We start from the raw sequence: 27,427 nt of genomic DNA, 5'->3' as shown, positions 1-27,427 counted from the left end.
TGCAGCGCTCTGCTCCCTTCTCCTCCTCCTCCACTATATGTCATACACAGTCTGCGGGCATCTCCCGCTGTGTGTCTCGGAGCAAAAAGAAAAGTCCCGCCCTCCTCCTAGATTACCTCATGTGAAAGACAGAACACTGTGTCTATCACACGAGCTGATCTAGGAGGAGGGCGGGACTTTTCTCACAGCGTGGCCAAAGTTTTCACACTCAACTCGGAGACACACAGCGGGAGATGCCCGCAGACTGTGTAATCCAGGCACAGGCACTGACTACAGTGAGGCTGTGATTATGGGCACGGTGAGGCTGTGATTATGGGCACGGTAAGGCTGAGATTATGGGCACGGTGAGGCTAAGTTTATGACGTGTGACGTCCTAGCCATGCCCCGCTATGTCTGGCTTCGCCGTTGCTATAACAACGGTGCTAAATCAGCTAAAAGTAGTTGGATCTGTATGTGCGTTATAATTAATTGAAATTAGTCGATTAATCGATTAAAAAAAAAAAAGGGGAGGAGGAGCAATGGTGTGCCCTACATGTAACGTGGCATACAGACATTTTCTCAGTAGCCACTGGCCATGAGTGACGCACACCATTGGTCCTCTCCCTCATTTTTTAGTTACATTTTTAGATACATATTATTGTGCCAGGGACATGCCACCTTTTTCTACTGGTTTTCAGGTTTATATTACAGTCTGTGTCCACCTGAGTAAGTTACACTCTCAATTTGTCCTACTAACCAATGTCACTGGGACCGAAAGTGATGGGAAAATTCAACATTTTGAGTTGTCTCCACAACAGAAAGAGGAGATCTTCCAGTAGAGACATTTGTTCTTAAAACAACTAAGATTGCATTTTCCATCACTTTGGTAAGAATTTATCCCACAGTGTATCTGTATCTCTTCATCTCCATTACATGGGGCAGGGCAATTGGTAGTCTACAGAACATAGCTAGGAAGGAAGATATTCTGTGTAGCTTACAGGAAGTGAGAAGGACCCTGCATTTCAGGCAAGATCAACAAGTATGCTAATTTGTAGTCCCCTGAGCCTTCAGGTAATTGACCAAATCTAGTCTCCAAAATAGTGTATCTTTGCAAATGATCACACGTACGCATGTCTCATAACCATGCAAAATAGTTAAACCAAATTGTACACACGCTGCACTTTTCAAAATAAAAATATAAGAAATTTCTACTAAAATATTAATAAAGTGATATTGTGCTTAACATACAAAATCTATTAATACTATACTTTAATGTGCAATAAACTTCAATGAATGAATATATAGGTAAAAGTGCTCCAATCAGCCTGTGTATTGCAAATATTCCACAAAACTTGTGCAATTTTCAAACATTAATAGGTAATTCAAAACAAACATCCATGCAATTTAGTGTTGTATCCATGCATTTCAGTGCTGCATCTATGCAATATGGTGTTAGTGCAATGTTCAAACAATAAAAAGTTAAAAAATACAAAAAAACGCATCCATGCAATTTGGTGTTACATCCATGTGATTCTATGCAATTCAGTGCTGTGTTGCTGTGCAATGATCAAATTAACAGTCCGATTTAGTGTTGCATCCATGCATTTCAGTGCTGCATCTATGCAATATTGTGTTAGTGCAATGTTCAAACAATAAAAAGGTAAAAAATACAAAAAGCATCCATGCGATTTGGTGCTGCATCCATGTGATTCTATGCAATTCAGTGCTGTTTTGCTGTGCAAATTAACAGTCCACAGATATTCCACAATCCATTCATGTGTTATTGTGAACACAAACTAAAGTGCTGTGTGCTCATACAAGTGATCCCCCTCAGGTGATAGCCCCTCACCTTAGGGCGTGTGACCTTGCAATTAAGGGCCACCCTGAAAAAAAAAATTGCACCAAAAATCCTAAAAAGATTTAAAAAAAACATATTTTAAACTTACCTGAACCCTTTTGGCTAGGCAGTCTTCCTAATCTGCCTCTTCCTATTCCGCGGCGTGTTCTGCTCCTAGCTGAGCGGCCCTGTTGCCTTCTGGGAACTGTGTGTGTTACCAGAAAACTACGGGGCCATTCACAGATCGTGCGTGCGCAGTAGGAAACTGACAGTGAAGCCGCAAGGCTCCACTGCCCGTTTCCCTTACTTAAGATGGCAGTGCCAGGACCCGAGAGCCGAGGGACGGGTCGCCCCCGGGCGGCCAACATCGCGGGCACCCAGGACAGGTAAGTCTACTTATTTAAAGTCAGCAGCTACAGTGTTTGTAGCTGCTGCCTTTAAAAAAAAAAAAAAAAAATTATAGTGGCCGGAATTCCACTTTAAGCACAATATCGCTCTATTAATATTTTAGTAGAAATTTCTTACATTTTTATTTTGATAAGCGCAGCGTGTGTACAATAAGATCAACAAGTATATTGTGTATTAGCCTAACCGCTTAGTTACCGCCACCTTAGATTTACTGCAACAGGGCGGCCACTGTGCGCCAGATCACGTACCTGGTACGTGATCTGATAGTCCTGGGTCTGGGGCACAGGCCGCTGGTGACCCACTCTTGCTGTTATTGGGCACAGCGGGGAGCCAATCAGCGGGTCTGGCAGACGCGATGTCCGCGGGGACCCGCTGATCGTTTGTGAGAAAAGCAGACCGACGTTCTGCCTATGTAAACAAGGCAGACAGCCGTTCTGTGAGAGGGGAATGTACTGATCTTGTGTTCCTGCTAAGTAGGGATGGGATTTATGTTCGGGTCGAACATGAGTTCGACTCGAACATTGGCTGTTCGCCAGTTTGCCGAACAGCAAACAATTTGGGGTGTTCGCGGCAAATTTGAAAGCCGTGGAACACCCTTTCAAAGTCTATGAAAATATGAGGGTTTTTTTTGGGACTTTGAATGAGGCACAATTAAATGCATCCATCCCAGTAATAGGTAAATATAAAAGGGAAGTTGGGACTTTAAATGAAGCACTTGGGTAGTGGAGATAAAAAAATACCATATTTAAATTGCTTTATGAAATGTTTATTGGTTATAATAAATAACAAACAATAAAAAGCGTATTCATTTCATATACAGTAAAAAATATATTCATTTCATATATGTATAAGAAGTGTACACATAGCAAAAGCACGATAAAAAATATATACGTATAATAGCACATGATCTGATGTTAGAATAAAAAGGCATAGTATTACTAGCAACAACATGCCCGATACCGACAGATGCGTCCACATGGTAAATGTGCATTTGCTGAGTAAGGAAAAATTAATATAATTAGGAAAACCAGATAGTACAGATAAATATGATTTCATATAAGATGTAACTGGGGCATCAAAAACATAGCTCGACGCGTTTCGTGGGTGTTTCCCCACTCATCAGGAGCTGATGCGACCAAAATTCCTATGAAAAGTATATAAAAATATAATGAACCATATTGTCCATATAAAGGAATAAGAAATATGTAAATAAATGAACATTTCTTGTATATAGATGGTTTAATCAAACACACTCACCAACTCAGACAGCAAGTGCGATGCGCGGTGGTGGGCGTAGGGCGGGCCAGGAACATAGCCTCTCCACGGGAGCCGAGGCGGCATAAGTATAGATACACCATCGGGCAGGGTAAAAAAATAGGGTAGAGTGTATCCATGAGCAGAAGTATGTTGTAATAGGAACAAACGTATCTGGGAACAAAATGTTTTATTAAAGTGGGGTTCCACCCAAAAAACAAAAATACCTGGAAAAATTCTAAAAAAAAAAACAAAAAAACATTTGGATATTTTTTTTTTTTTTAACTTACCTCTAAAAAAAAAAATGCATGGGGGTCCCCCTAAATTCTATACTAGGCCCTTCAGGTCTGGTATGGATATTAAGGGGAACCCCGCGCCAAAATTAAAAAAAAAAGGCGTGGGGGTCCCCCTCAAAATCCATACCAGACCCCTCAAGTCTGGTATGGATTTTAAGGGGAACCCCGTGCCAAATTTAAAAAAAAATGGCATGGGGTCCCCCCAAAAATCCATACCAGACCCTTATCTGAGCACGCAACCTGGCAGGCCGCAGGAAAAGAGGGGGGGACGAGAGAGTGCCCCCCCTCCTGAACCGTACCAGGCCACATGCCCTCAACATTGGGAGGGTGCTTTGAGGTAGCCCCCCAAAGCACCTTGTCCCCATGTTGATGGGGAGCAGGGCCTCATCCCCACAACCCTGGGCAGTGGTTGTGGGGGTCTACAGGCAGGAGGTTTATCAGAATCTGGAAGCCTTGCCCGGTGGTTGTCGGGGGTTTGCGGGCGGGGGGCTTATCGGAATATGGAAGCCCCCTTTAACAAGGGGACTCCCAGATCTCGGCCCCCCTCCTGTGTGACTTGGTAATGGGGTACAAATGTACCCCTACCATTTCACAAAAAAAAGTGTCAAAAAAACACAAGAGACGGTTTTTGACAAGTTCTTTATTAATTTCTTCTTTCTGCTTCTTCTTCCATCTTCTTTCTTCTGGTGTTCCTTCAGTGTTCTTCTTCTTCCTACATCTTCTTCTTCATATTCTTCTTCCTCCGCTCTTCTTGTCCCGCATCTTCCTCCAGGCTTCTTCTCCGCTCCATCTGCATGATCCACCTCAGTGGGAGTCTTCCGCCGTGTGACGCTTCGGTTCTTCTGACATTTCTTATATAATGGAGGGCGGGGCCAGCCGATGACCCCGCCCTCCTCTGACGCACGGGGAACTTCCCTGTAGCTTTCCCCGTATTGTCAGAGGGGGCGGGGTCACCCGTTTACCTACCCGGGTGACCCCGCCCCTCTCTGACAACACGGGGAAGGCCAAAGGGAGTGTGAACCGAAGCGTCACGCGGCGGAAGTCTCCCACTGAGGCGGATCGTGCGGACGGAGCGGAGAAGAAGCCTGGAGGAAGATGCGGGACGAGAAGAGCGGAGGAAGAAGAAGATGGAGAAGAAGAAGATGGAGAAGAAGAAGCTGAAGAAGAAGATGGAGGAAGAAGAAGAACACCGAAGGAAGACCAGAAGAAAGAAGTTGAAAGAAGAAGAAATTAATAAAGGACTTGTCAAAAACTGTCTCTTGTGTTTTTTAACCTTTTTGACACTTTTTTTGTGAAATAATTCACATGGGGGGCGGGATCTGGGAGTCCCCTTGTTAAAGGGGGCTTCCAGATTCTGATAAGCCCCCCGCCCGCAGACCCTCACAACCACCGGGCAAGGATTGAGGGGATGAGGCCCTTCTCCCCATCAACATGGGGACAAGGCGCTTTGGGGGGCTACCTCAAAGCACCCTCCCAATGTTGAGGGCATGTGGCCTGGTACAGTTCAGGAGGGGGGCGCTCTCTCGTCCCCCCTCTTTTCCTGAAGCCTGCCAGGTTGCGTGCTTGGATAAGGGTCTGGTATGGATATTTTGGGGACCGCACAGCATTTTAAAAAAAAATTTGGCATGGGGTTCCCCTTAAAATCCACACCAGACCTGAAGGGCCTGGTATGGAATTTAGGGGGACCCCCACGCCTTTTTTTAAAACAATTTTGGCCGGGGTTCCCCTTAATATCCATACCAGACCTGAAGGGCATGGTATGGAATTTAGGGGGAACCCCCACGCATTTTTTTTTAAATTTTGGTTCGGGGTTCCCCTGTGGGGAAATCCCATACCATTTTTATCAATTAACTTTTATGTGTATTGTTGGACTGACAATTCATTAATAGCCGCGAGTAGTTTTAAATGACTTTTTTTCCTATGAAATGTCATTTTGCTGTCAGACTGTTCTAAACACGGGAAACATGTGCCCCTTTACAGGCATACTATAGACACCCCCCTAGGTACGAAATTTAAAGGAATATTACACTTTTATTGTTTCACTTTAAGCATTATTAAAATCGCTGCTCCTGAAAAAACGTCCGTTTTTAAAACTTCTTTTTGCATTAATACATGTCCCCTGGGGGAGGACCCAGGGCCCCAAACACTTTTTATGACAATAACTTGCATATAAGCCTTTAAAATGAGCACTTTTGATTATTCATGTTCGTGTCCCATAGACTTTAACGGTGTTCGCGTGTTCGAACAAATTTTTCTGCTGCGAACCGAACGGGGGGGGGGGGGGTGTTCGGCTCATCCCTACCACAGATCTTTACACCCCCCCCCCAGTCAAAGCACATCCCCCACAGTTAGCAATCACTCCTAGGGAACACATTTAACCCTTTCATTAGACATATGCACTGCTGAAAAATGTGTTCTTTTTTGTTTCATTTATTTATTTTTTTTTGTTTTTCGGGTCATTCCTTATGATCGAAATTCGTTATTTCAAATAAATTTGTAACTTTGGAAAAATTTGAATTAGTTATGTTCTATTCGTTTAGATGCGGTATTAGTAAATTTTAAAATTCCAAATAATAACTAACTAACTAACTAATAATAACTAACTATTATTATTATTATACAGGATTTATATAGCACCAATAGTTTGCGCAGCGCTTTATAACATAGGGGCAGACAGTACACTTACAATACAAATCAATACAGGAGGGATCAGAGGGCCCTGCTCGTTAGAGCTTACAATCTAGAAGGGAGGGTCAAGTGGAAACAAGAGGTAATAACTGTGGGGGATGAGCTGATGGAAAAAATGAAAATACAGTTGTTAGGTGTGGGTAGGATAGGCTTCTCTGAAGAGAAGGGTTTTCAGGGATCGTCTGAAAGCTAATAAAGTAGGAGATATGCGGACTGATTGGGTTAGGGCATTCCATAGGATTGGAGAGGCTTTGGAAAAGGCCTGGAACTATTAAATTATAGGTATTGGAATTTCCTTTCAAATTTGGTTGTTTATGAACATAACGAATACGAATTTATCCAAAGTTATGAATTATTTGAAATAACGAATTCTAAATGAATGGAACGTAATGAATTAATAAAAATAAATAATCATAATAAAAAGTTTGTAATGTTATTATTATTTATTATTATTCATTTGTTATGTTCCATTTGTTTAGATGCGGCATTCCTTATTTCGGATAATTTGGAACTTCGGTTAAATTTGTATTTTGTTACATTCACTAACAGACAAATTTGAAAGGAAATTCCAGTACCTATAATTTAATAGTTAGTAATAGTTATTATTAGATAGTTCGGATTTTCAAATTTTGCAGAGAAACAAATTTGGAACAAAACTAATTGCACATGTCTACCTTTGATTGCCTCCGATGTTAACCCCTTCCCTGCCAGTGTCATTAGTACAGTGACAGTGCAAAACTTTTAGCACTGATCATTGATCACTTTATTAGTGTCACTGGTCCCCAAAAAAGTGTCAAAAGTGTCAGTTAGGTGTCTGATTTGTCCGCCGCAATATCGCAGTCTCTCTATAAGTTTCTGATTGATGCCATTACTAGTAAAAAAGAAAAAGTCTGTAGACGCTATCATTTTTGCACAAACCAATCAATTTACACGTATTGGGATTTTTTTTTTACCAAAAATATGTAGTAGAATACATATTGGCCTAAATTGATGAAGAAATTTGATTTTTTTTTTTTTTTTAAATGGTCAGCTTTTTTTTGTATATAACGCAAAAAATAAAAAGAAGAGAGGTGATCAAATACCACTAAAAGAAAGCTCTATTTGTAGGAAAAAAAGGACATCAATAGTTTTTTTTGGTACAGCGCCACACCACCGCGCAGTTGTCAGTTAAAGTGACGCAGTGCTGTATTGCAAAAAATGGCCTGGTCATGAAGGGGAGTAAACCTTCTGGAGTTGAAGTGGCTAAATTGATCTCATCTTGAAAAAAAACAAGATAAAGGCAGCCACCCCTTCTAAGGGCTGTGCGCTGAAACATTACATTTCTGTTTTTGGGTTTAGTTACAAATGTTTTTTGTGTCCTATCCAACGGTGGAGCTGGCAGACGGGCAGGAGCCTTAGTCGGGACCAGGTGGGTTTCTTTTCGGGTCGGCGGTGAAGCTGTTTCTGTTTGCTCTGCAACTGCCATGGTGCTGCACATGTGATCAGTTATGACACCAGCCATTTGATGGTTTGACAGTTGAGGAAACTACCAAATGTGTCAGTTAGCAATCCCAGCATTTCAGGTATCTAACTGTTTTTTATACCGTTAAATCTATGGGTTTAGTTCCGCTTTATGATTTACTGCTGTTCAGGGGCTCTGGGCTTCAGCAAAATGGCAGCCTCCAGCAAGAACAAACAAGAGCAATGTTGGAGGGAATTTATACACACACTCATTTTTGTAACAGGTTCCTGGCCCGCTCCTTAACAACTTCTTCATACAGAACTCAAATTGGTCAATCATTTTTCGACCAATCCGAATTCGAATTGTGCTCAAAATTTGGAATTCGTTAGAAAATGAAGAAACCAATCAAAGTGAAACAAATGTTTGCGTTCTGCACATGTCTAACGACTTTGCAGAGCACAAACAAAAGATCACAATGGTCAAAGTCGTAACAAAGTCGCACTCATCCAAAGTTGCATCAAGTCGCAGGGTAAAGTTGCAATGAAAATTGCACGATTTTTAAGTTGTAAAAGTGTGAAGGGACTTTTAGGCTGTACACTGCAGAACGCTGTTGCAAAAAGTAGTGCAGGAACTACTTTGAAATCGCTGAGACTTGAAGTTGCACAGATATGAATGGTTATCATAGGGAAACATGGCGTGCGACTTTGGGGTCCAAAGGCGCACAACAAGTCGCACAAGTATGATTAAGGTTTTAAAAAAAGTTAACAGTGTGATACGTTGTAACAACATACTGTATTGCACCTCCCCATACACAACCTAAACCAGTGCGCACACTTTTTAACCACTTCTTGCTGCCATATAGCAGAATGATGGCTAGAAAGTGGTTGTATTATCCTGACTGGGCATCATATGACGTCCAGCAGTATAAGCCACTAGCGCGTGCCCACCGGGACGCACAGCGCTGGCGATCGGTGGTGTGGTGTGTTACTCTGACACACCGCATCTCCGATCTAGGTAAGGAGCCTATGACATAGGCTCTTTACCATGTGATCAACTGTGTCCAAACACAGCTCATCACATGGTAACCAGGAAGTGCCATTTATCGGCTTTTCCTTTACTGGCGCTGACAAGGCGCGAGTAACAGAGAGCTGAGTGGCGGCTCCCCTGACAGGGTGGGGGGCAAGGATTATCAATGCATTGATTATCAGTGCAGACCCATCAAGGATGCCCACTAGAGCTAGGGTTGCCACCTCATCCCTTTAAACCCGAACACATATGAATTACACAGGTTCTGAGGCTAATTAAATGCAGCTAAGGCAACAAGTGAGTTTAATTACCACCTTAATCAGCCAAAGAACCTGTGTAATTAATATGTGTTCGGGTTTAACCACTTCCGGACCGGCGCACGCCGATGTACGTCGGCAGAATGGCACGGGCAGGCAAATGGGTGTACAGGTACGTCCCTTTAAATTTGCCGCCGTGCCACTGTGTGTGCACCGCCGCATGCCGGCCGGGACCTCCGTGAGTCGGATCGCGGGTCCAGCTGGGATACTCGCAATCGTCTCATGGGGAGGAAGAACGGGGACATGCTAATGTAAACAGCATCTCCCCGTTCTGCCTAGTGACAGAGTCACTGATCTCTGCTCCCTGTCGTCGGAGCAGAGATCAGTGACGAGTCACACACAGCCACGCCCCCCCACAGTTAGAAACACACCCCCAGGACACACTTAACCCCTACACTGCCACCTAGTGGTTAACCCCTTCACTGCCAGTGTCATTTACACAGGAATCAGTGCATTTTTATAGCACTGATTGCTGTATAAATGACAATGGTCCCAAAAATGTGTCAAAATTGTCCGATGTGTCCGCCATAATGTTGCAGTCACGATAAAAATCGCTGATCGCCGCCATTACTAGTAAAAAAAAATTATTAATAAAAATGCCATAAAACTATCCCCTATTTTGTAAATGCTATAACTTTTGCGCAAACCAATCAATAATCGCTTATTGAGATTTTTTTTTTACCAAAAATATGTAGAAGAATACATATCGGCCTAAACTGAGGAAAAAAAAAATTTTTTATACATTTTTGGGGGGATATTTATTATAGCAAAATGTAAAAAATAATGCATTTTTTTTTTCAAAATTGACGCTCTATTTTTGTTTATAGCGCAAAAAATAACCGCAGAGGTGATCAAATACCACCAAAAGAAAGCTCTATTTCTGGGAAAAAAAGGACGTCAATTTTGTTTGGGAGCCACGTCGCACGGCCGCGCAATTGTCAGTTAAAGCGACGCAGTGCCAAATCGCAAAAAAGTGCTCTGGTCTTTGGCTAACAAAATGGTCCGGGGCTTAAGTGGTTAAAGGGATAAGGTGGCAACTCTAACTAGAGCCCACCAGGGATGCCAATCAGTGATGCCTGTCAGTGCCATGTATCAGTGCCCAACAGTAAAGAAGAAAGTGTACTTATTTACAACGTTTTATAACAGAAACAAAGAAAAAACATTTTTTTTTTTTCAACATTTTTGCTCTTTTTTTTTTTATTTGTAGCGCATAAAATAAAACCCCAGAGGTGATCAAGTACCACCAAAAGAAAGCTCTATTTGTGGGGAAAAAAATGATAAAAATTCTGTTTGGGTGCATGACTGCGCAATTGTCATTCAAAATGCGTCAGCGCTGAAAGCTGAAAATTGGCCCGGGTAGGAAGGGGGTAAAAGTGCCCGGTATTGAAGTGGTTAACACGTGGAGTACTGGAAATGAACTCTTACCCAACCCGCCTCTGCGCAGCTATGTACATGACAGACAATAGATGGAGATGTCAATAAAACCCCACAGAGGGCGCTGTCACAGTTCACATTTGAATCAGCCAGATTTATACAATATTTCCTTATTCTCACTCTCGCTGTAAAATTTCACTTTGGAGCACAACCGTTTACAAGACGCCAAACTATGCCAACCAATATTATGTCCGCCTCCTTTACCATCGACACTTCCGCAATGTCGCTGACCACATGCTATCTGGCGAACACGTGATGAAAACACATATCAGAGTTGACGGTCCTCGATTTATGGAGCCATATTGTTGGGGCTTGTTCTGTTAAACGAACGAGCGTGGTCTACAACAAGATGGTTTCCACCTCGCTCTGTTCATACGAGACTGACCAGCGGTTTTCTCCAACGACGTCAGTTCCAAATCTTGCGCCTGCGCTGTAGGCGGTCTATGGTAGCCGCAGCGGGCCATCTACTGCTCTCTGTGTGCCGCCGGTAAACGTTTGTCTGGTTGAACGGCAATGAGCTACGAACAGCGCCGAGGATGGGGACGAGGCCGAGGTGGCCGTGGTCGGGACCGGGGCGACTCATCCCACCATGAAGGAGAAAGTAGCGGGGGTGGGAGAGAGAGACCACCTCCTCACCTGAGGGGCCGGGAGATCGGCTTGTGGTATGCCCGGAGACAGGGGCCTAAGAACAAGGAGAAGGAGAAAGAGAAGGAGAGGATGGAGGTAGGTGGGGGGCCCCTCAGAACCCCTGCTTCTCACCACACCCCCAATTGGAACATTCCCCTCTATTACTTTTCTCCACTCTCTTCAACATTTTATTTTATTTTTTTAAGTTATGACTTTATACTTTAACTACTTGCTAGCCAGGCCAATTCTGCCATTTCTTCCCTACATGTAAAACCCATCATTTTTTTGCCAAAAAATTACTAAGAACCCCCAAACATTATACATATATATTTTTGTTACAGAGACCTAAGGAATAAAATGGCGGTCGTTGCGATTTGTTATATCGCACGGTATTTGCGCAGCAATTTTTCGAACACTATCTGTTTAGAAAAAAAAACACACTTTCAAAGCGAAGTATGGGTTTTTTCTCCCATCATACTTACCTAGGTGGATGCAGCATCGGTCCCCCAACACCTCTCCACTAAGGATGAGCTCAGGCGTGTTCGCAGGTCCACGCGCCCGCCAGGAAGCTGACACTCCGCAGCGCTAATCGCAGTCAGTGAGACATTTCCCGATCTCTGTAGCCGCGGATCAGGACATATCTCACTGCCTGTGATTAGCCCTGTGGAGTGTCAGCTTCCTGTCGGACGAGTGGACTTGTGAACACGCCTGAGCTCATCCTTACTCTACACTGAGAAGCAAGCGATTGAACATTGCTGATCGCTCAGTTCTCACAGAGAGCTGCTGACAATCGGCAGCTCTCCTCCACGCTCACTGGAGCACTGAGCTGTGGAGGGGCAGGGAGCAGACGTCTCAGGTAAGGATGAGCTCCAGCGTGTTGGCACACTCCACGTGCAGAGCTCGCCAGGAAGGCGGCAGGGCACGGCGCTAATCGCAGGCAGTGAGACATTTTCCCGATGTGCGGCTGCAGAGATTGGGAAATGTCTCACTGCGTGTGATTAGCGCCGTGCCGACTTCCTGGCGGGCTCGGCACGTGGAGTGTGCGAACACGCCAGAGATCATCCTTAGTCTCAGGCTCTCAGCGGTTTACTGAGAGGGGTGTCAGTCCAGGCACCTGGCGGATCCAGACTTTATTGTCGGGATAACGCGGTGCCTGGACTGATATCCATGATGTCAGCAGAGAGTGGACTTAAGCCTGTTCTCTGCTGAAAACGGGTCACAGGAGTGCAAAACGGATTGCACTCCTGTGACCCAGAGGAGAAGCCCAGCCAAACAAGCTCAAGCTGGACTTCTCCTTTAGCGTATTAGTCCAACCTAAAACTAAAATCCCTGCATCTACAGACGTTGATGATCTAACACTAACCTATCTAACCCTGTAAAGAAGAAATCGGTATACGTACCTTTTTTGAAGCCAATCCCATGTTGAGCTGTCAGTTCGCTGTGTTGGCGGGTGCAGAGGACACAGCCGACAACGGAAGCCCCATAGTAAGTCGATGGGTGACATCGCTTCCCATTAATTTCACAGCTGTTGTCGGCTGTGTCCTCTGCAGAGCTTCTGCTGCTGGAGGTCTTATCGGCTTCAGAAAAAGCATGTATTCCAATTTCTACTTTACAGGGCTAGATAAGTTAGTCTTAGAATATGGATGTCTGTAGATTCAGGGATTTTAGTTTTAAGTTGGACTTACACTTTCATTTTAATGCAAAAAAACACAATCTATAACCCAATTTTTTGGGGTAAAATATAAAAGAGGGTGTTACGCAGAATAAATACTTAACATGTCACACTTTAAAATTGCGCTCACTCATAGACTGGCACCAAACTTGGGTACTTAAAGTGATTGTAAACCAGAAGTCTCAAACTGGCGGCCCTCCAGGCGTTGCAGAACTACAAGTCCCATGAGGCATTGCAAACGTTAACAGTTACAAGAATGACTCCCAAAGGCAGAGAAATAATGGGACTTGTAATGAAAAATATATAAAACAGCGCTAGCAGCCTATATCAAGCATTATACATTCTAATAAACGGTGCATAATGTATCAATGTTAAGAGAAAACATAAAATCTGAAAGTGCTCAGGTGCTTCCATGAAAAGTGCAACGGTGCTCCAAAACTTTTGAATCGGTGAAGTGGCTCCCCCTTTGGTGTCCCCAGTCACCAAAATTATTGGATCCTCAGCTTCGCAGTCTGGGATCAAAAAGGCATAGATCAAATGATCTGGGGATATGCTGGATGGTTCCTCAGTAATAATCTTGCAGGGAGATGTTTTAAGACAGGAAGGATATACCACACTCCATAGATGGGGAAACAGAGAGAGAACTCACAGTGAAATAACGTTTGGCATCAATTATCAAGTGCATTCAATGTGCAACTTACAGGATTTTTGGCAAAAAAACAGGCATCAGTAAAAAAAATCATCCGAGTTCGCCGCTGAATGTCGTGCGTTCCACGGAGAGGGAAATTTGCCTCAATTGTTAACACAAACCGGAAGAACGTCTACACATTTTGCCCCTCCAGGGCGTCATCAAGGACATCATTGAACTTGCCGACCGCCCCACGTACATATACTGCAGGGTGGCGGCTCTGCTGCGCAAAATCACATACGGGTCTGCTGTGCGCACGTGCAATGCTGGCGACCAGCTCCCGCTGGTCACAGCAGGATCCAGTCAGTGGGTCCAGCAGACCCGATTTCCACCGGGACCCACCGATCGTTCACGAGAGAGGCAGACCGACGTTCTGCCTATATAAACAAGGCAGATCACTGTTCTGCTAGTAGGGGAGACAGAGATCCTGTGTTTCTGCTAAGCAGGAACACAGATCTGTCTTCTCGCAGCCAAAGCACCCCCCAGGAGCACATTTAAGCCCCTAATGTTAACCCCTTTCCTGCCAGTGTCAGTACAGTAACAGTGCATATTTTTAGCACTGATTACTGTATTGGTGTCATTTAGTGTCAGATTTGTCCGCCGCAATGTTGCAGTCCCACTAAAAATTGCTGATCACCCCCATTATTAGTAAAAAAAAATGAAATTCATTTAAATATGACATAGTTTGTAGACGCTATAACTTTTGCACAAACCAATCAATATACGCTTATTGGGATTTTTTTTTTACCAAAAATATGTAGATATTTAATACATATTGGCCTAAACTAATGAAGAAATAAGATTTATTTATTTTTTAAACTTTTTTTTTTTTTTATGGGATATGTTTTATAGCAGAAAGTAAAAAATCTTTTTTTTTTTTTTTTTCAAAATCGTTGGTCATTTTTATTTGGGTACGGTGTCGCACGACCATGCAATTGTCAGTTAAAGTAACGCAATGCCATATCGCAAAAAATGGCCTGGTCATGAAAGGGGGTAAAACTTCCGGAGCTGAAGTGAATACATGCTGGTCCAAACAAACTATTTCTTTCACTAACAGAAGCAGTGGCTTTGTTAAGCTGTATGTAGCCTCAGTTGTATACAGCGCTGTGTTCTGGCAGTGGGATGAGAACTTCCTATCCCCATACAAAATCCAGTTGGGCTGAGAACAGCCCGGCCAATCATGGGAGGCTATGTATTCTATGAATGAATACAAAGCTGCTTCTATTTGGCCCAGATGGAGAGGCGGGCAGATGACACCACAAATTCTGATTCAATCAGTTAGAGGAAGCTTTGTATTTGTTCATAGAATATAAAGCTTCCCATGAGACAAGGAAAGGAGGGGTGGTGCTACAACCTGACAGCCGATATCAGATGGAAGCAGACAAGCTAGTGCCAGATCATGGGCCACACAACTGTTTAAGCTTGAATCTAGGGCTGCAACTAATGATTATTTTCATTATCGATTAGTTGGCCTATTATTGTTTCGATTAATCGATTAATCGGTTAATAACCTTAAAAAAAAGTGTAGTGTATAATTTAGTTAATATGTAAAGTTTAAAAAAAGGCAATTTATTCCTAAATATCTTTATACGCAGGGGTAAATATAAATAACCAACTGTTTGGTTAGGGAGTAAAATCTTTAATCCTCTCTGAGAATAACAGACAGAAGAGGCATGTAATTATTTTTGGGGGGGGTAGCAGGTACCTAGGCGGCCCGAGTGGAAGTTCTCCTCTCCCCCAACCGAGCAATTAGCAGTGTTTGATCACTCGGTTCTTAGTCTTGGAGCTGGGGAGGGACAGATGTGGCATCGGTCTGCCTATACTCCTCTTAATGCATTCTACAGATTAAGGTAAAAAACCTTCTGTGCTGCAAAATCCCCCTCACACCAGCCCTCTCCTTGTACTTACCTGAGCCCGATCCAACGACATGCACGAGAGCAGCGGCTCTCGCTGCTGTCTCTCTTCTTCCTGGGCAGATTGATAGCAATGTTGTCAATCAAATGTTGTGCTGAGTTAGTTGCGGATGGGGCTGAGCCACCCACTCTGTGTCAATAGACACAGACAAGGTGGTTAAGGATCAAGCATGTATGGGTGTCCCCATGGAAAGCGGTTTTCCATTGGGGCAGTTGCCAAAGAGGAGGAACCTGGAGCGCTGGTGGGGGGACCCCAGAAGAAGAGGATCGGGACTGCTCTTTGCAAAACCTGCACACCTGTGTCCCCCCCCCATCAGAGCCCTTCCGCACACCTGTGTCCCCCCCATTGGAGCCCTTCCGCACACCTGTGTCCCCCCATCGGAGCCCTTCCGCACACCTGTGTCCCCCCATCGGAGCCCTTCCGCACACCTGTGTCCCCCCATCGGAGCCCTTCCGTACACCTGTGTCCCCCCATCGGAGCCCTTCCGTACACCTGTGTCCCCCCATCGGAGCCCTTCCGCACACCTGTGTCCCCCCCCCATCGGAGCCCTTCCGCACACCTGTGTCCCCCCCCCATCGGAGCCCTTCCACACACCTGTGTCCCCCCCCATCGGAGCCCTTCCGCACACCTGTGTCCCCCCCCCCATCGGAGCCCTTCCGCACACCTGTGTCCCCCCCCATCGGAGCCCTTCCGCACACCTGTGTCCCCCCCCATCGGAGCCCTTCCGCACACCTGTGTCCCCCCCCATCGGAGCCCTTCCGCACACCTGTGTCCCCCCCCATCGGAGCCCTTCCGCACACCTGTGTCCCCCCCCATCGGAGCCCTTCCGCACACCTGTGTCCCCCCCCATCGGAGCCCTTCCGCACACCTGTGTCCCCCCCCATCAGAGCCCTTCCGCACACCTGTGTCCCCCCCATCGGAGCCCTTCCGCACACCTGTGTCCCCCCCCCCCATCGGAGCCCACACACGGTTGGAATTTCCGACAACAAGGTCCTATCACGCATTTTCCGTCGTACGGGGCATTAGGGTTCAGGCTTGTTCTAGCAACAGGGAAGGCCAGGGAACTTTGCTATGGAGGAGTACATGTAATATTGTTCATAGGAGCACAGTCTGTTTTTTTTCTACAAGGCAGTTTTTTGGTAAACTACTATCTACTGAGCACCTCTGTCAACTCTTCTGGTCTCTCATGTAGACAACCTGCCCAATGCCATATTTTACAGAGATTTGACATAGACTCATGACCCCCTGCCTATATGCCACAGCCCCCATCCTGCACAGACTTGTGACCCCCTTTTCTTATCGTACATCACGGGACACAGAGCCATAGTAGTTACTATGTGGGTTATAGGCCACCTTCAGGTGATAGATGGGTGGCACAGTGGTGTAGTGGATAGCACTTTCACCTAGCAGTAAGAAGGGTTGCTGGTTCGAATCCCAACCACGACACTACCTGCCTGGAGTTTGCATGTTCTCCCTGTGCCTGCTTGGGTTTCCTCCGGGCACTCCGGTTTCCTCCCACACTCCAAAGACATGCTGGTAGGTTAATTGGATTCTGTCTAAATTGTCCCTAGTATGTATGAATGTGGAACGTTATGGACCTTAAAGTGTGAGCTCCTCGAGGGTAGGAACTGATGTGAATGTACAATGTATATGTAAAGCGCTGCGTAAATTGACGGCGCTATAGAAGTACCTGATATAAATAAATAAAAATAAATAATGGCACACCCTAAGACAAGAAGTCCACTCCCTATATAACCCCTCCCACTACTGGGAGTACCTCAGTTTTTTCGCCAGTGTCTAAGGTGTTGGTCAAGAGTGAAGATGTGCTGTGCTGAAGCTCCACTGGAGCAATCCTTGCTAGGGCTAGTTAGGCAGCCGGATACATTAAAAGTGTCTTTTAGGCCGAATTGAATGGTACCCGCAGCTCGTGTCCGAAGAAAGGAGGTTTTGCCTGCAAAAGCTTCCCTTTTTAGAGAGCTGGATCCAGGGATCTAGTACTTTTGGTATTAAGGCCATAAAGTTTTACTGGCGGGATGCTATTACAGGTCCAGGATTGTGGGTTCCTTGAGGGTCTCCGGCTCCTGAAGGTTTGTTAACGGAACCCACCGTGAAGGGTGAAGATTGGGTCTGTTGGTTCTTACCACAGAAAACCCTGCGGTGGGAAAGATAAGTGGAGTTTTCTAAGAAATGTTTGAATTTTCTTATGAAATGTCTCCTTTAATTAGTAAATGTTGTTATGCCTATGTGTCACCACTGGGGGCTGTATAGAGCACATTCTTTCTCATGCTTCAAGAGATCACGCTGTGTCCGGTGCAGCAGGCTTCTTTTTTTTTTTCCTTCAGCCAGCAGCAAACCTCCGGTAAGTCTGGGGGGGGGGTTTCCTCTTTACCAGACACCCCCACCTGTGCTTTATTCTCCCCCTCTTTACGAGGAAAAGCGTCAGGGGAGAAAACAAAAAAAACGATCAGCATGCCGCCCTACTCGGCAGCTTCCAGGCTCTCTCCTCACCATATTTTTCCCTCAAAGAACGATCCCATAGGATCAGAGCCCGCACTCGCGTGGGGAAGTTCTTTTTTAAAAAAAGAGGAGGGGGGCCGAAGGCGATGGGGGTGGGGCTTAGCACGGCATTGGCGTCCTCCAATGTCCAGCCCGGGAATGTGTTTTTTAAAAGCACCATTATTGCTGCTGCAAGCTGACGGAAGGAAACAAGAGCAAAGAGGGGCATAAGAGGTTTGGTGACACAGGCATTCCTTTTGACACCTTTACTATTGCATCAGGCTGAGCATCAATAGCAGCGGCAGGGCTGGACTATTGCTCAAGCAGTGGATGCGTTCCTTCTGGTATCACCTCTGCTTTGTGCATCGGGCTATGGTCAGAGGGGGGGTAAAAACACCTCAAAAAATGGCTATAGAAAGCCACAAGGAAACCTAGAACCATCTCAAAAAAGATGGAATCCTCCCCTGAGAGTGATATGGCTGGTCAGAGTGAGCCATCAGGGACATCGGGTGTTGCAGCTGCTCTTAACACTGCAACCCCTGCATATATTACTGAAGAGGTTTTTTCCTCAACCATTTTAGGCTTGGAACAAAAGATTGATGCCTTAATCGCATCCCAAAGTGGGACTAAGCGTAAAAGGTCCCCATCCATTACCCAGCACCCTCAAACGGAGGAATGGGGGAGAGAGATGACAAATTTCTCTCAGGGGACCAGGAAGAGGCTGATGACTCCTCTTCTTAAGAGTCTAATACGGAAGGATCAGGTTCACAAGAAAGGTTGTTGGTACAATCTCTTACTGAATTGGTCCGCTCCACATTTTTGCTGCTAGTAGCGAAGTCAGTCGATGAGCCCACTTCTTGTTTGGGTTCACTAAAGCCTCCCCAATCTATTCATGCTTTTCCTATCCATTCATTACTAAAAAAGCTTTTGTATTCTGAGTGGAAGCACCCAGATGAAAACCTTTTTTGGAGAAAAAAACAGTTTAACACTTTATCCTATTGAGGAAGAGTTTAATAAGAAATGGGGGATTCCAGCAATTGATGCTGCTATATCCTCTGTGAGTAAGAACTTGACTTGTCCGGTAGACAATGCGCAAATGCTGAAGGATCCAACAGATAAGAAGTTGGAATTCCTATTTAAAAACAATATTTCTCTGGCAGGTTCAGTGGTTCAGCCTGCGCTGGCAGTGATCGAGGTATGTCAGTCCTTACAAGACCAGTTTATAAATGTACTCAAGATTATTCCTGATTAGCAGGCTCAAGATTTGGCCGGGATATCAGAGGCGTTATGTTTTACAGTAGACGCTATGAGAGATTCTCTTCTCCAGGCCTCACGGCTTATGCTTGGGCTGGTGCATGTGCGTACAGTTCTATGGTTAAAAAATTGGTCAGCTGAAGCGCCATGCAAAAAGCTCTTGGCTAGTTTCCATTTCACGGTGAACGGTTGTTTGGGGACGATCTGGATAAATACATTGAAGGAATTTCTAATGGAAAAAGTTCCCTTTTACCAGTTAAGAAGTTTAAGCGTTTTTCTTTTAAATAAGCTTCTTCTCCAGTGCCAGGAGCATCAGCCTCCATGCAGTCAAGACGGCCTCCACCATCAAGAGGTAAACCTCAGGGTCAACCCCAGGGTCAAGAGGCCCTGGGGGAGGAAACCCACAAAACAAAATACTAAAACCTCCTTATGAAGGTGTGCCCCCGCTCGCTCGAGTGGGGGGAAGACTTCTGGCAGGAACAGCATTGAGACAAATGGGTGGCTTCCTCAATATCTCTAGGTTACAAACTAGAGTTCTGAGAGTTCCCGTCTCCTCGTTTTCTCAAATCAAACGTTCCCAGAGATCCAGAAAAAAAGAAATCTCTCCTTCTTGCTTTGGATCATCTTTTGTCTCAAAAGGTGATATTGGTGGTCCCCATGGAAGAGCGAGGGTTAGGGTTTTATTCAAACCTTTTCACGGAACCAAACAGGGATGTCAGACCCATTTTAGATCTCAAAGATCTAAACCGTTTTTTGGATATACGCTCTTTTCACATGGAGTCAATCCGATCAGTGGGCTCCATTCTACAAGGTGGAGAACTGCTAGCGTCAATCGACATCAAGGATGCTTATCTCCATGTACCTATTTTTCCCGCTCACCACAGATATCTACGCTTCGAGATAGAATATCTTCCTTTTCAGTTTGTAGCTCTGCCTTTCGGTCTAGCTACTGCACCTCGAGTGTTTTCGAGTGTTCTGGCTCCCCCTTTAGCCATATTAAGGGCTCAGGGTATAACAATTCTAGCTTACTTAGACAATCTTATCCTGATAGATCAGTCGGTATCCCGCTTAAACCAAACTTTGGTCACCACAGTCAGCTACCTGGAATACCTAGGTTGGATTCTCAACCTAGAGAAATCCTCCTTAAAACCATCAAGGAGATTGCAGTACTTGGGTCTGATCATAGATACAGCTCAGAAGAGGGTGTTCTTGCCCCAGGCAAAGATCAGTTCCATAAGGGAACTGATTCAGGTGGTCAAAGCAAAGAAGAATCCTTCTATTCGACTATGCATGAGATTGTTGGGAAAGATGGTGGCTTCATTCAAGGCCATTCCTTATGCGCAGTTTCATTCGAGACTGCTGCAAAACAGTATCCTGTCAACTTGGAACAAGAAGGTCTAAGCTCTAGACTTCCCAATGCGTTTCATCCCCCAAAGTGTGTCAAAGCCTCAGTTGGTGGTTGATATCTGAGAATCTCCAAAAAGGAAAATCCTTCCTACCAGTTACCTGGAAGGTGGTAACAACAGATGCCAGCCTTCTAGGCTGGGTAGCAGTCCTGGAAGAAGCGTCTGTCCAAGGAAAATGATCCAAATCAGAAATGACCTTGCCCATCAATATTCTAGAAATTCAGACAGCACGCCTGGCCCCGAAGGCCTGGACAGAATTGTCCTGTCAGGATCCAATCCGACAATGTCACGACAGTGGCCTATATCAATCACCAAGGGGGCACGAGAAGTCGTGCGGCACAAATAGAGGTGAATCATATCCTATCTTGGGCAGAAGACATTCTTTGCCTATTGGCAGTCTTCATTCCAGGAATAGAGAATTGGCAGGCGGGCTATTTGAGTCACCAACAGTTGTTCCCGGGAGAATGGTCTCTTCACCCCGACATCTTTCTATCAATATGTCAAAGATGGGGAATTCCGGACGTGTATCTGTTTGTGTCCAGGTTCAACAAAAAGATTGACAACTTTGTGTCAAGGACAAAGGATCCGCTGGCATGCGGAACCGATGCCTTGGTTTTTCAGTGGGATTCGTTTTCACTGATCTATGCGTTCCCTCTTGTTCTACTGCTTCCACGCCTTCTTCACAGGATCAAGCAGGAAGGGAAGGAGGTGATTCTTGTGGCCCAGGAGATCTTAGTATGCAGAGATCATAAAGATAGCGGTAGGAGACCCATGGACCCTACCACCACGGCCAGACCTTCTCTCGCAAGATCCGGTATTCCATCCTACTTTACAAAGCTAAATTTAACGGTTTGGCTATTGAGACCCACATTCTGAAAGACCGTGGGCTGTCAGGCTCAGTCGTTTCTACTTTGGTTAATACTAGGAAGCCGGCCTCCAGCGTCATATATTATAGAGTCTGGAAGGCATATGTCTACTGGTGTGAATCCAGGAGTTGGCACCCCAAGAAATATGTCATAGGTAGGATCCTTGAATTTATACAGATGGGATTAGAAATGAAGCTGGCCTTGAGTAATATCAAAGGGCAGGTGTCGGCTTTATTGGTATTTTTTCAACCACCACTTGCTTCAAACTCTCTGGTTCATAGCTTTATTCAGGGGGTAACGCGGATTAATCCTCCAGTTAGGTCACCCCTGAACCCTTGGGACTTGAATTTAGTCCTGTCGGCGTTACAGAAACAGCCTTTTGAGCCGATAAGAGATATTCCCTTGGTCCTTTTGACAAGGAAATGAGTTTTTTTGGTTGCCAAATCTTCTGCAAGAAGAGTATCAGAGTTGGCTGCTCTTTTTTGTAAAGAGCCATATTTGATTATTCATAAAGATAAGGTTGTATTACGTCCTCATCCTAATTTTCTACCGAAGGTAGTGTCAGGTTTTCATTTAAACCAGGTTATTGTTCTGCCTTCGTTTTTTTCCAGAACCTCGTTCTGCGAAAGAAAGGTCACTACATTCTCTTGATGTGGTTACAGCAGTCTTCAGTCCATACTCCAGTTTTTTTTGCTAGAAAATCACTTAGAACCCCCCAAACATATATTATTTTTTTAGCAGAGGCCCCAGAGAATAACATACTGGTCATTGCAATTTAATTTGCTCAGTATTTGCGCAGTGATTTTTCAAATGCATTTTTTTGGGGGAAAAAAAAATGTTAATGCAAATACAATATATCCCAATATAGCCCTTGTGATAGAAATAAGCAGTGACAGGTCCTCTTTATGATGAGATCTGGGATCAGTAAGACCCCACATCTCTCCTCTATAATGTAAAGTATTAGATAAAAAAAACCCCTTGATCTAATGCTTTTAGGAAAAAAATAAAATAAATAAAAAATATCCTTGCCTACATTGGGCCCAAACTGTATGCAATGTCATGACGTTGCTCCATTCCTCCTAGACCAGTGATGGCGAACCTTGGCACCCCAGATGTTTTGGAACTACATTTCCCATGATGCTCGTGCACTGTGCAATGTAGCTGAGCATCATGGGAAATGTAGTTCCAAAACATCTGGGGTGCCAAGGTTCGCCATCACTGTCCTAGACCATAGAGCTGAGCGGAGGCCATCTTTCCTCCACTCATCTCTGTTACCAGCCGCTGCAACTGGTGGATCGATCCTTGGGGCTACTGATCGTCCAACTAAGCTCTGGGGGCAGGGGGGGGGCAGCAACACCTCCCACCGCTTTTAAAGTTATCCAGTGGCGAATCGGTTGCTCTAACCACTTTTATCTGTTAAGAGAATCACCAGCTGAAAAAAAAAATACCAGTCCACTTCTGACCTTTATGTAATTTATCTATGGGAAGTTTTTAAATTCAGGACTGAATCATCTTAGTGCTGTCCATTTATTTCAAAAGGATTGTTAATTTTCCGCCTATGCTGATCAACTCAGTTTGTTTGAATTGCATCTAAATGGAATCTATTGATCAGAAGGGTGCTACCTTCACAAAACTCAATTCACTTGAGACTTTTCTGTAAATTTAAATTTAAATTTAGTAAGAATAGCGCTGCACTACAGATTTTGTTATTGGTACACATTGAGGTGGAGAATTATCATTTCCAAGTGCTAGCTTGCCCCCTAGCATGATTGTGATAATAGCACAGATTGATATGATGTTTTAACTTATGGCTAGTTGATTGGTTTAATGAAATCACACATTGATCAGATAATTTTGAAGTGCATATATGGCCACCATTTAGGGCTGTTCAAACTATGGCATTCTGCCTTCATGAAAAAAATCCATTTAATACTAAAATGGCCCTCTCCGTGGTTTTACAGTTATCTATAACGATCTCTCAAGATCGCTTGCTTGCAGTTCTTATCGTTTATCAACACTGTTTAGCCTTCATTTTAACATAATGTAACATTTGTTTATAGAGAGCTGTTGTGCGCATGGATGAATCCAGAGAACTACAGATCACACGTCTTCTAAGCACTGTGCAAGCGCAAAATAATGATGTGAAGCCAACTCTCTCTGAGGACTCATGGTGGGCCACTGAAAATGAAAGGTAAACTTTATTACTAGCTATGTACTTGGACTCCATTTTTGCTCATAGATATGTTCTAAAAGAGTGATGTTTTCCGATGGCGCAGGGGGCTGAAGCAACGTCATCCTTAGCTAGGTGAGAAGTAAGGAAGTGGAAGGGGTACCACCTAGGACTGGGGAAAAAATCGATTTAAATCTTGAATCGCGTTAAGAGGTCAAATCGATTCAAAATTTAAGCAAATCGATTTTTTTTTTCACCGCGCCGGTCCTGAGGAGCTGCTGGCAGGAGTTTTTAGGCAAGTCTGCGGCTTCGGCCTAGTCCGTGAGGCCGGATGCCGCGGACTAGGCTTATTCTGCGGCCTCGCCTAAAAACTCCTGCCTGCAGCTCCCCAGGACCGGCGCTGACACCGCGCCGGTCCTAAAGCGCTGCGGGCAGGAGTTTTTAGGTGAGGCCACGGCTTCGGACTAGGCTGAAGCCGCGGCCTCGCCTAAAAACTGCCCGCAGCTCCTCGGGACCGGCGCGGTGAAAAAAAAAAAAAACTTGATTTGAATCGAGTTTTTTGTTCAGAAAATCTCCCAGCCCTAGTACCACCCAAAAAAAAAGGTTCTTTATTTTTTGCTGCAGTGAGGATCAGGGTAACCTTTATTTTCAGCTGACGGTCCGCTATAAGCCCAATTATTCCTCTTTAATGTGAACTTAAAGTGTTTGTTACCCCAACATTTCATATTCCTGGTAGGTGCCTGCTGTACCATTTACTTGTATGAAAAAGTATTCTGTTCTCTTTGTATTGCTTCCTTTGTGTGAAATCCCTGGTGTTCCTCCCAGTCCCTCTGCTTTACTATAAAAAAAAAACTGACCACTCTAAGCAGAAGAGCACATTGTGGTCAGGTCTCAAGCACACCGTGGTCAGTTCTCTAGCTGTGGTAACTCTGCCTGCTCTCCTCCAATGATCAGCCTCCCCTGCACAGCCATTTACTGGGAAGCTCAGTGTACTACTGCTTCTCCTCTCTCCAGTTCTTATGCTGCTGAGAACAGAGGGAGCAGAGGGGATGTGATCACTTACTGTATAAAAAAGGGAAAAAAGGTATTGCTGTTGTTTTTAATATCCTATACCAGGGCTCAAAATTTCAAGTCCTGAGCTACTAGCCAGGCCTTAAGGGATACTCGCCACCAGTTGCCCCACCCCTAAACATGCCCTCATAAATTAGCTCATGAAATTACACTTAAATGTTTTATGCAGAATTAAGTTACAAAAATAAATATTAACAACAACTTTATCGGCGCAGCCTCGCCCGTGCCCATGGGCGCAGCCTCGCCCGTGCCCAAGGGCGCAGCCTCGCCCCTGCCCATGGGCGCAGCCTCGCCCCTGCCAATGGGCGCAGCCTCGCCCCTGCCCATGGGCGCAGCCTCAGTTTGATATACATCACACGTCCTGGCATTGGACCGGTGTTCTGTCTATCAAAGTACTCGGGGGGCTTATGTGAAGGAGAGTGCGGGTAAAACGCAGCACTTCAAATGAAAGCTGTTACAGCGATGTTCCCCACTCTCTGATGATCCGGCCGCCTACTCTCCTCTCACATCCCCTCGGAGATCGCTGGGAGAAGGGCTCCAATTTAACACCGCCCACCGGCGGTGCTCGCCCTCAATCATTTTCCACTCGCAAAATGCGTGTAGGCGAGTGGAAAATTTGAGGGCTGTCCTATACACAAATGTTTTGCCTTTCATTTCTATTTTAAACTGAATAGATTTTTACAAGGTGATCGTTTACAATATATATATAGAAAATCCTTCAGAGGGCTTGGTAGCGTCCTTATTAGATGACACCCAAATATGTAAAACTTCACTGGGAACAAGTCCTTCAATCAAATAGGGGATGTTGTCTTATACTTATATTCCACATGCTTATACATACTTCCACATGCCAGGCAATAACATTGATGTACAAAAAGGCCGCTTACCAGATATGTAGGACCTCCATTACAGAGATCTTATGGGCTCACATGTGCAAGATCATTCAGACAGGAACAGCTGATTCAAGCATCCAACAGAATTCCCTCCTCATCAAGCGATTCCGAATGCTGCAATAATGGTTCAGAAAGCTGCAATGTTCTCCGTACGCTCCTCATCCAAGTAGGGTCACTCGTGAGGTATGGTATGGAAAAAAAGGCGCTTCATAGTGCAGTAGATTAAAAAATCCCTTTATTTCATGTGATGGACAACTGACATTGTTAAAAGCATTTGGCAGAAAAAATATTCGAACGAAATTCACAGCCGCGGCAGAAGCCAGCCAGCTGGTGCGTGGTGACGTCAGGTCCTATAGCTCCACCCGATGCTGCGTTTCTCCGTATTAGGCATCGACTGGGACTCAGTCTCCTTTCCCAGTCGATGCCTAATACGGAGAAACGCAGCGTCAGGTGGAGCTATAGGACCTGACGTCACCACGCACCAGCTGGCTGGCTTCTGCCGCGGCTGTGAATTTCGTTCGAATATTTTTTCTGCCAAATGCTTTTAACAATGTCAGTTGTCCATCACATGGAATAAAGGGATTTTTTAACCACTTACTGACCGCCGCACGACAATGTACATCCAAACTTTGAACGGGGATATCGTTGTTATGGCAGCAGCTAGCTGCCAAAACCCCGGTATCCCCGTTTTCATGCGGTGGCCGGCTTTCAGATAAAATTGATCTCTTTTATCGGTGGCGGGAGAGGCCCCCCCGCCGCAATCCGGAGCCGTCGGTAGCGACGGAGGCGATCGCATCTGTCTCCGTCCTGTGCCTGGAGACGAGTGAGGCTAAGATGGCGCCCACTCGTCTTCATGACACTGCTGGGCGGAAGCGACGTCAAAACATCACTTCAGTCCTTGCCTCTTAAAGGCACATATTTTCAAATGTCATTTTTTAAATGACTTTTTTTTTTTTTTTTTTTATTGCGTTTTAGTGTAAATATGAGATCTGAGGTCTTTTTGACCCCAGATCTCATATTTAAGAGGACCTGTCATGCTTTTTTATATTACAAGGGATGTTTACATTCCTTGTAATAGGAATAAAAGTGACACATATTTTTTTTTTTTAAACAGTGTAAAAATAAATAAAATAATGTAAAATAAATAATAAAAATTAAAAAAAATTTTTTTAAAAACCCCCCGTCCCGACGAGCTCACGCGCAGAAGCGAACGCATATGCGAGTAGTGCCCGCATATGAAAACGGTGGTCAAACCACACATGTGAGGTATCGCCGCGACTGGTAGAGTGAGAGCAATAATTCTAGCCCTAGACCTCCTCTGTACCGCAAAATATGCAACCTGTAGAATTTTTTTAAATGTCGCCTATGGAGATTTTTGAGGGTAAAAGTTTGACGCCATTCCACGAGCGGGTGCAATTTTCAAGCGTGACATGTTGGGTATCAATTTACTTGGCGTAACATTATATTTCACAATATAAAAAAAAAATGGGCTAACTTTACTGTTGTCTTGTTTTTTTTTAATTCAAAAAAGTGAAATTTTTCCAAAAAAAGTGCGCTTTTAAGACCGCTGCGCAAATACGGTGCAAAAAAAAGTATTGCAACAACCGCCATTTTATTCTCTAGTGTGTTAGAAGAAAAACCATATATAATGTTTGGGGGTTCTAAGTAATTTTCTAGCAAAAAAAACTGT

At 44.6% G+C, this 27,427-nt stretch overlaps 1 protein-coding gene across 1 annotated transcript in view; it reads left to right on the top strand.

Moving 5' to 3' along the window:
* The first annotated feature begins 11,032 nt into the window (after positions 1-11,032).
* Positions 11,033-27,427, top strand: part of DHX36 (DEAH-box helicase 36) — a 174,986-nt gene continuing 158,591 nt past the window's right edge. The window contains exons 1-2 of the mRNA XM_073626057.1: positions 11,033-11,403; positions 23,664-23,794. Of these exons, the coding sequence (XP_073482158.1) occupies positions 11,194-11,403; positions 23,664-23,794 (341 nt within the window). The 5' untranslated portion in view covers positions 11,033-11,193. The remainder of the gene's footprint in view (positions 11,404-23,663; positions 23,795-27,427) is intronic.

Source organism: Aquarana catesbeiana, linkage group LG04 (genome assembly GCF_042186555.1).
Source record: "Aquarana catesbeiana isolate 2022-GZ linkage group LG04, ASM4218655v1, whole genome shotgun sequence".
NCBI lineage: Eukaryota > Metazoa > Chordata > Amphibia > Anura > Ranidae > Aquarana > Aquarana catesbeiana.
The sequence above is the reverse complement of the archived record's forward strand: the minus strand, read 5'-3'. Positions and strand labels throughout refer to the sequence as shown.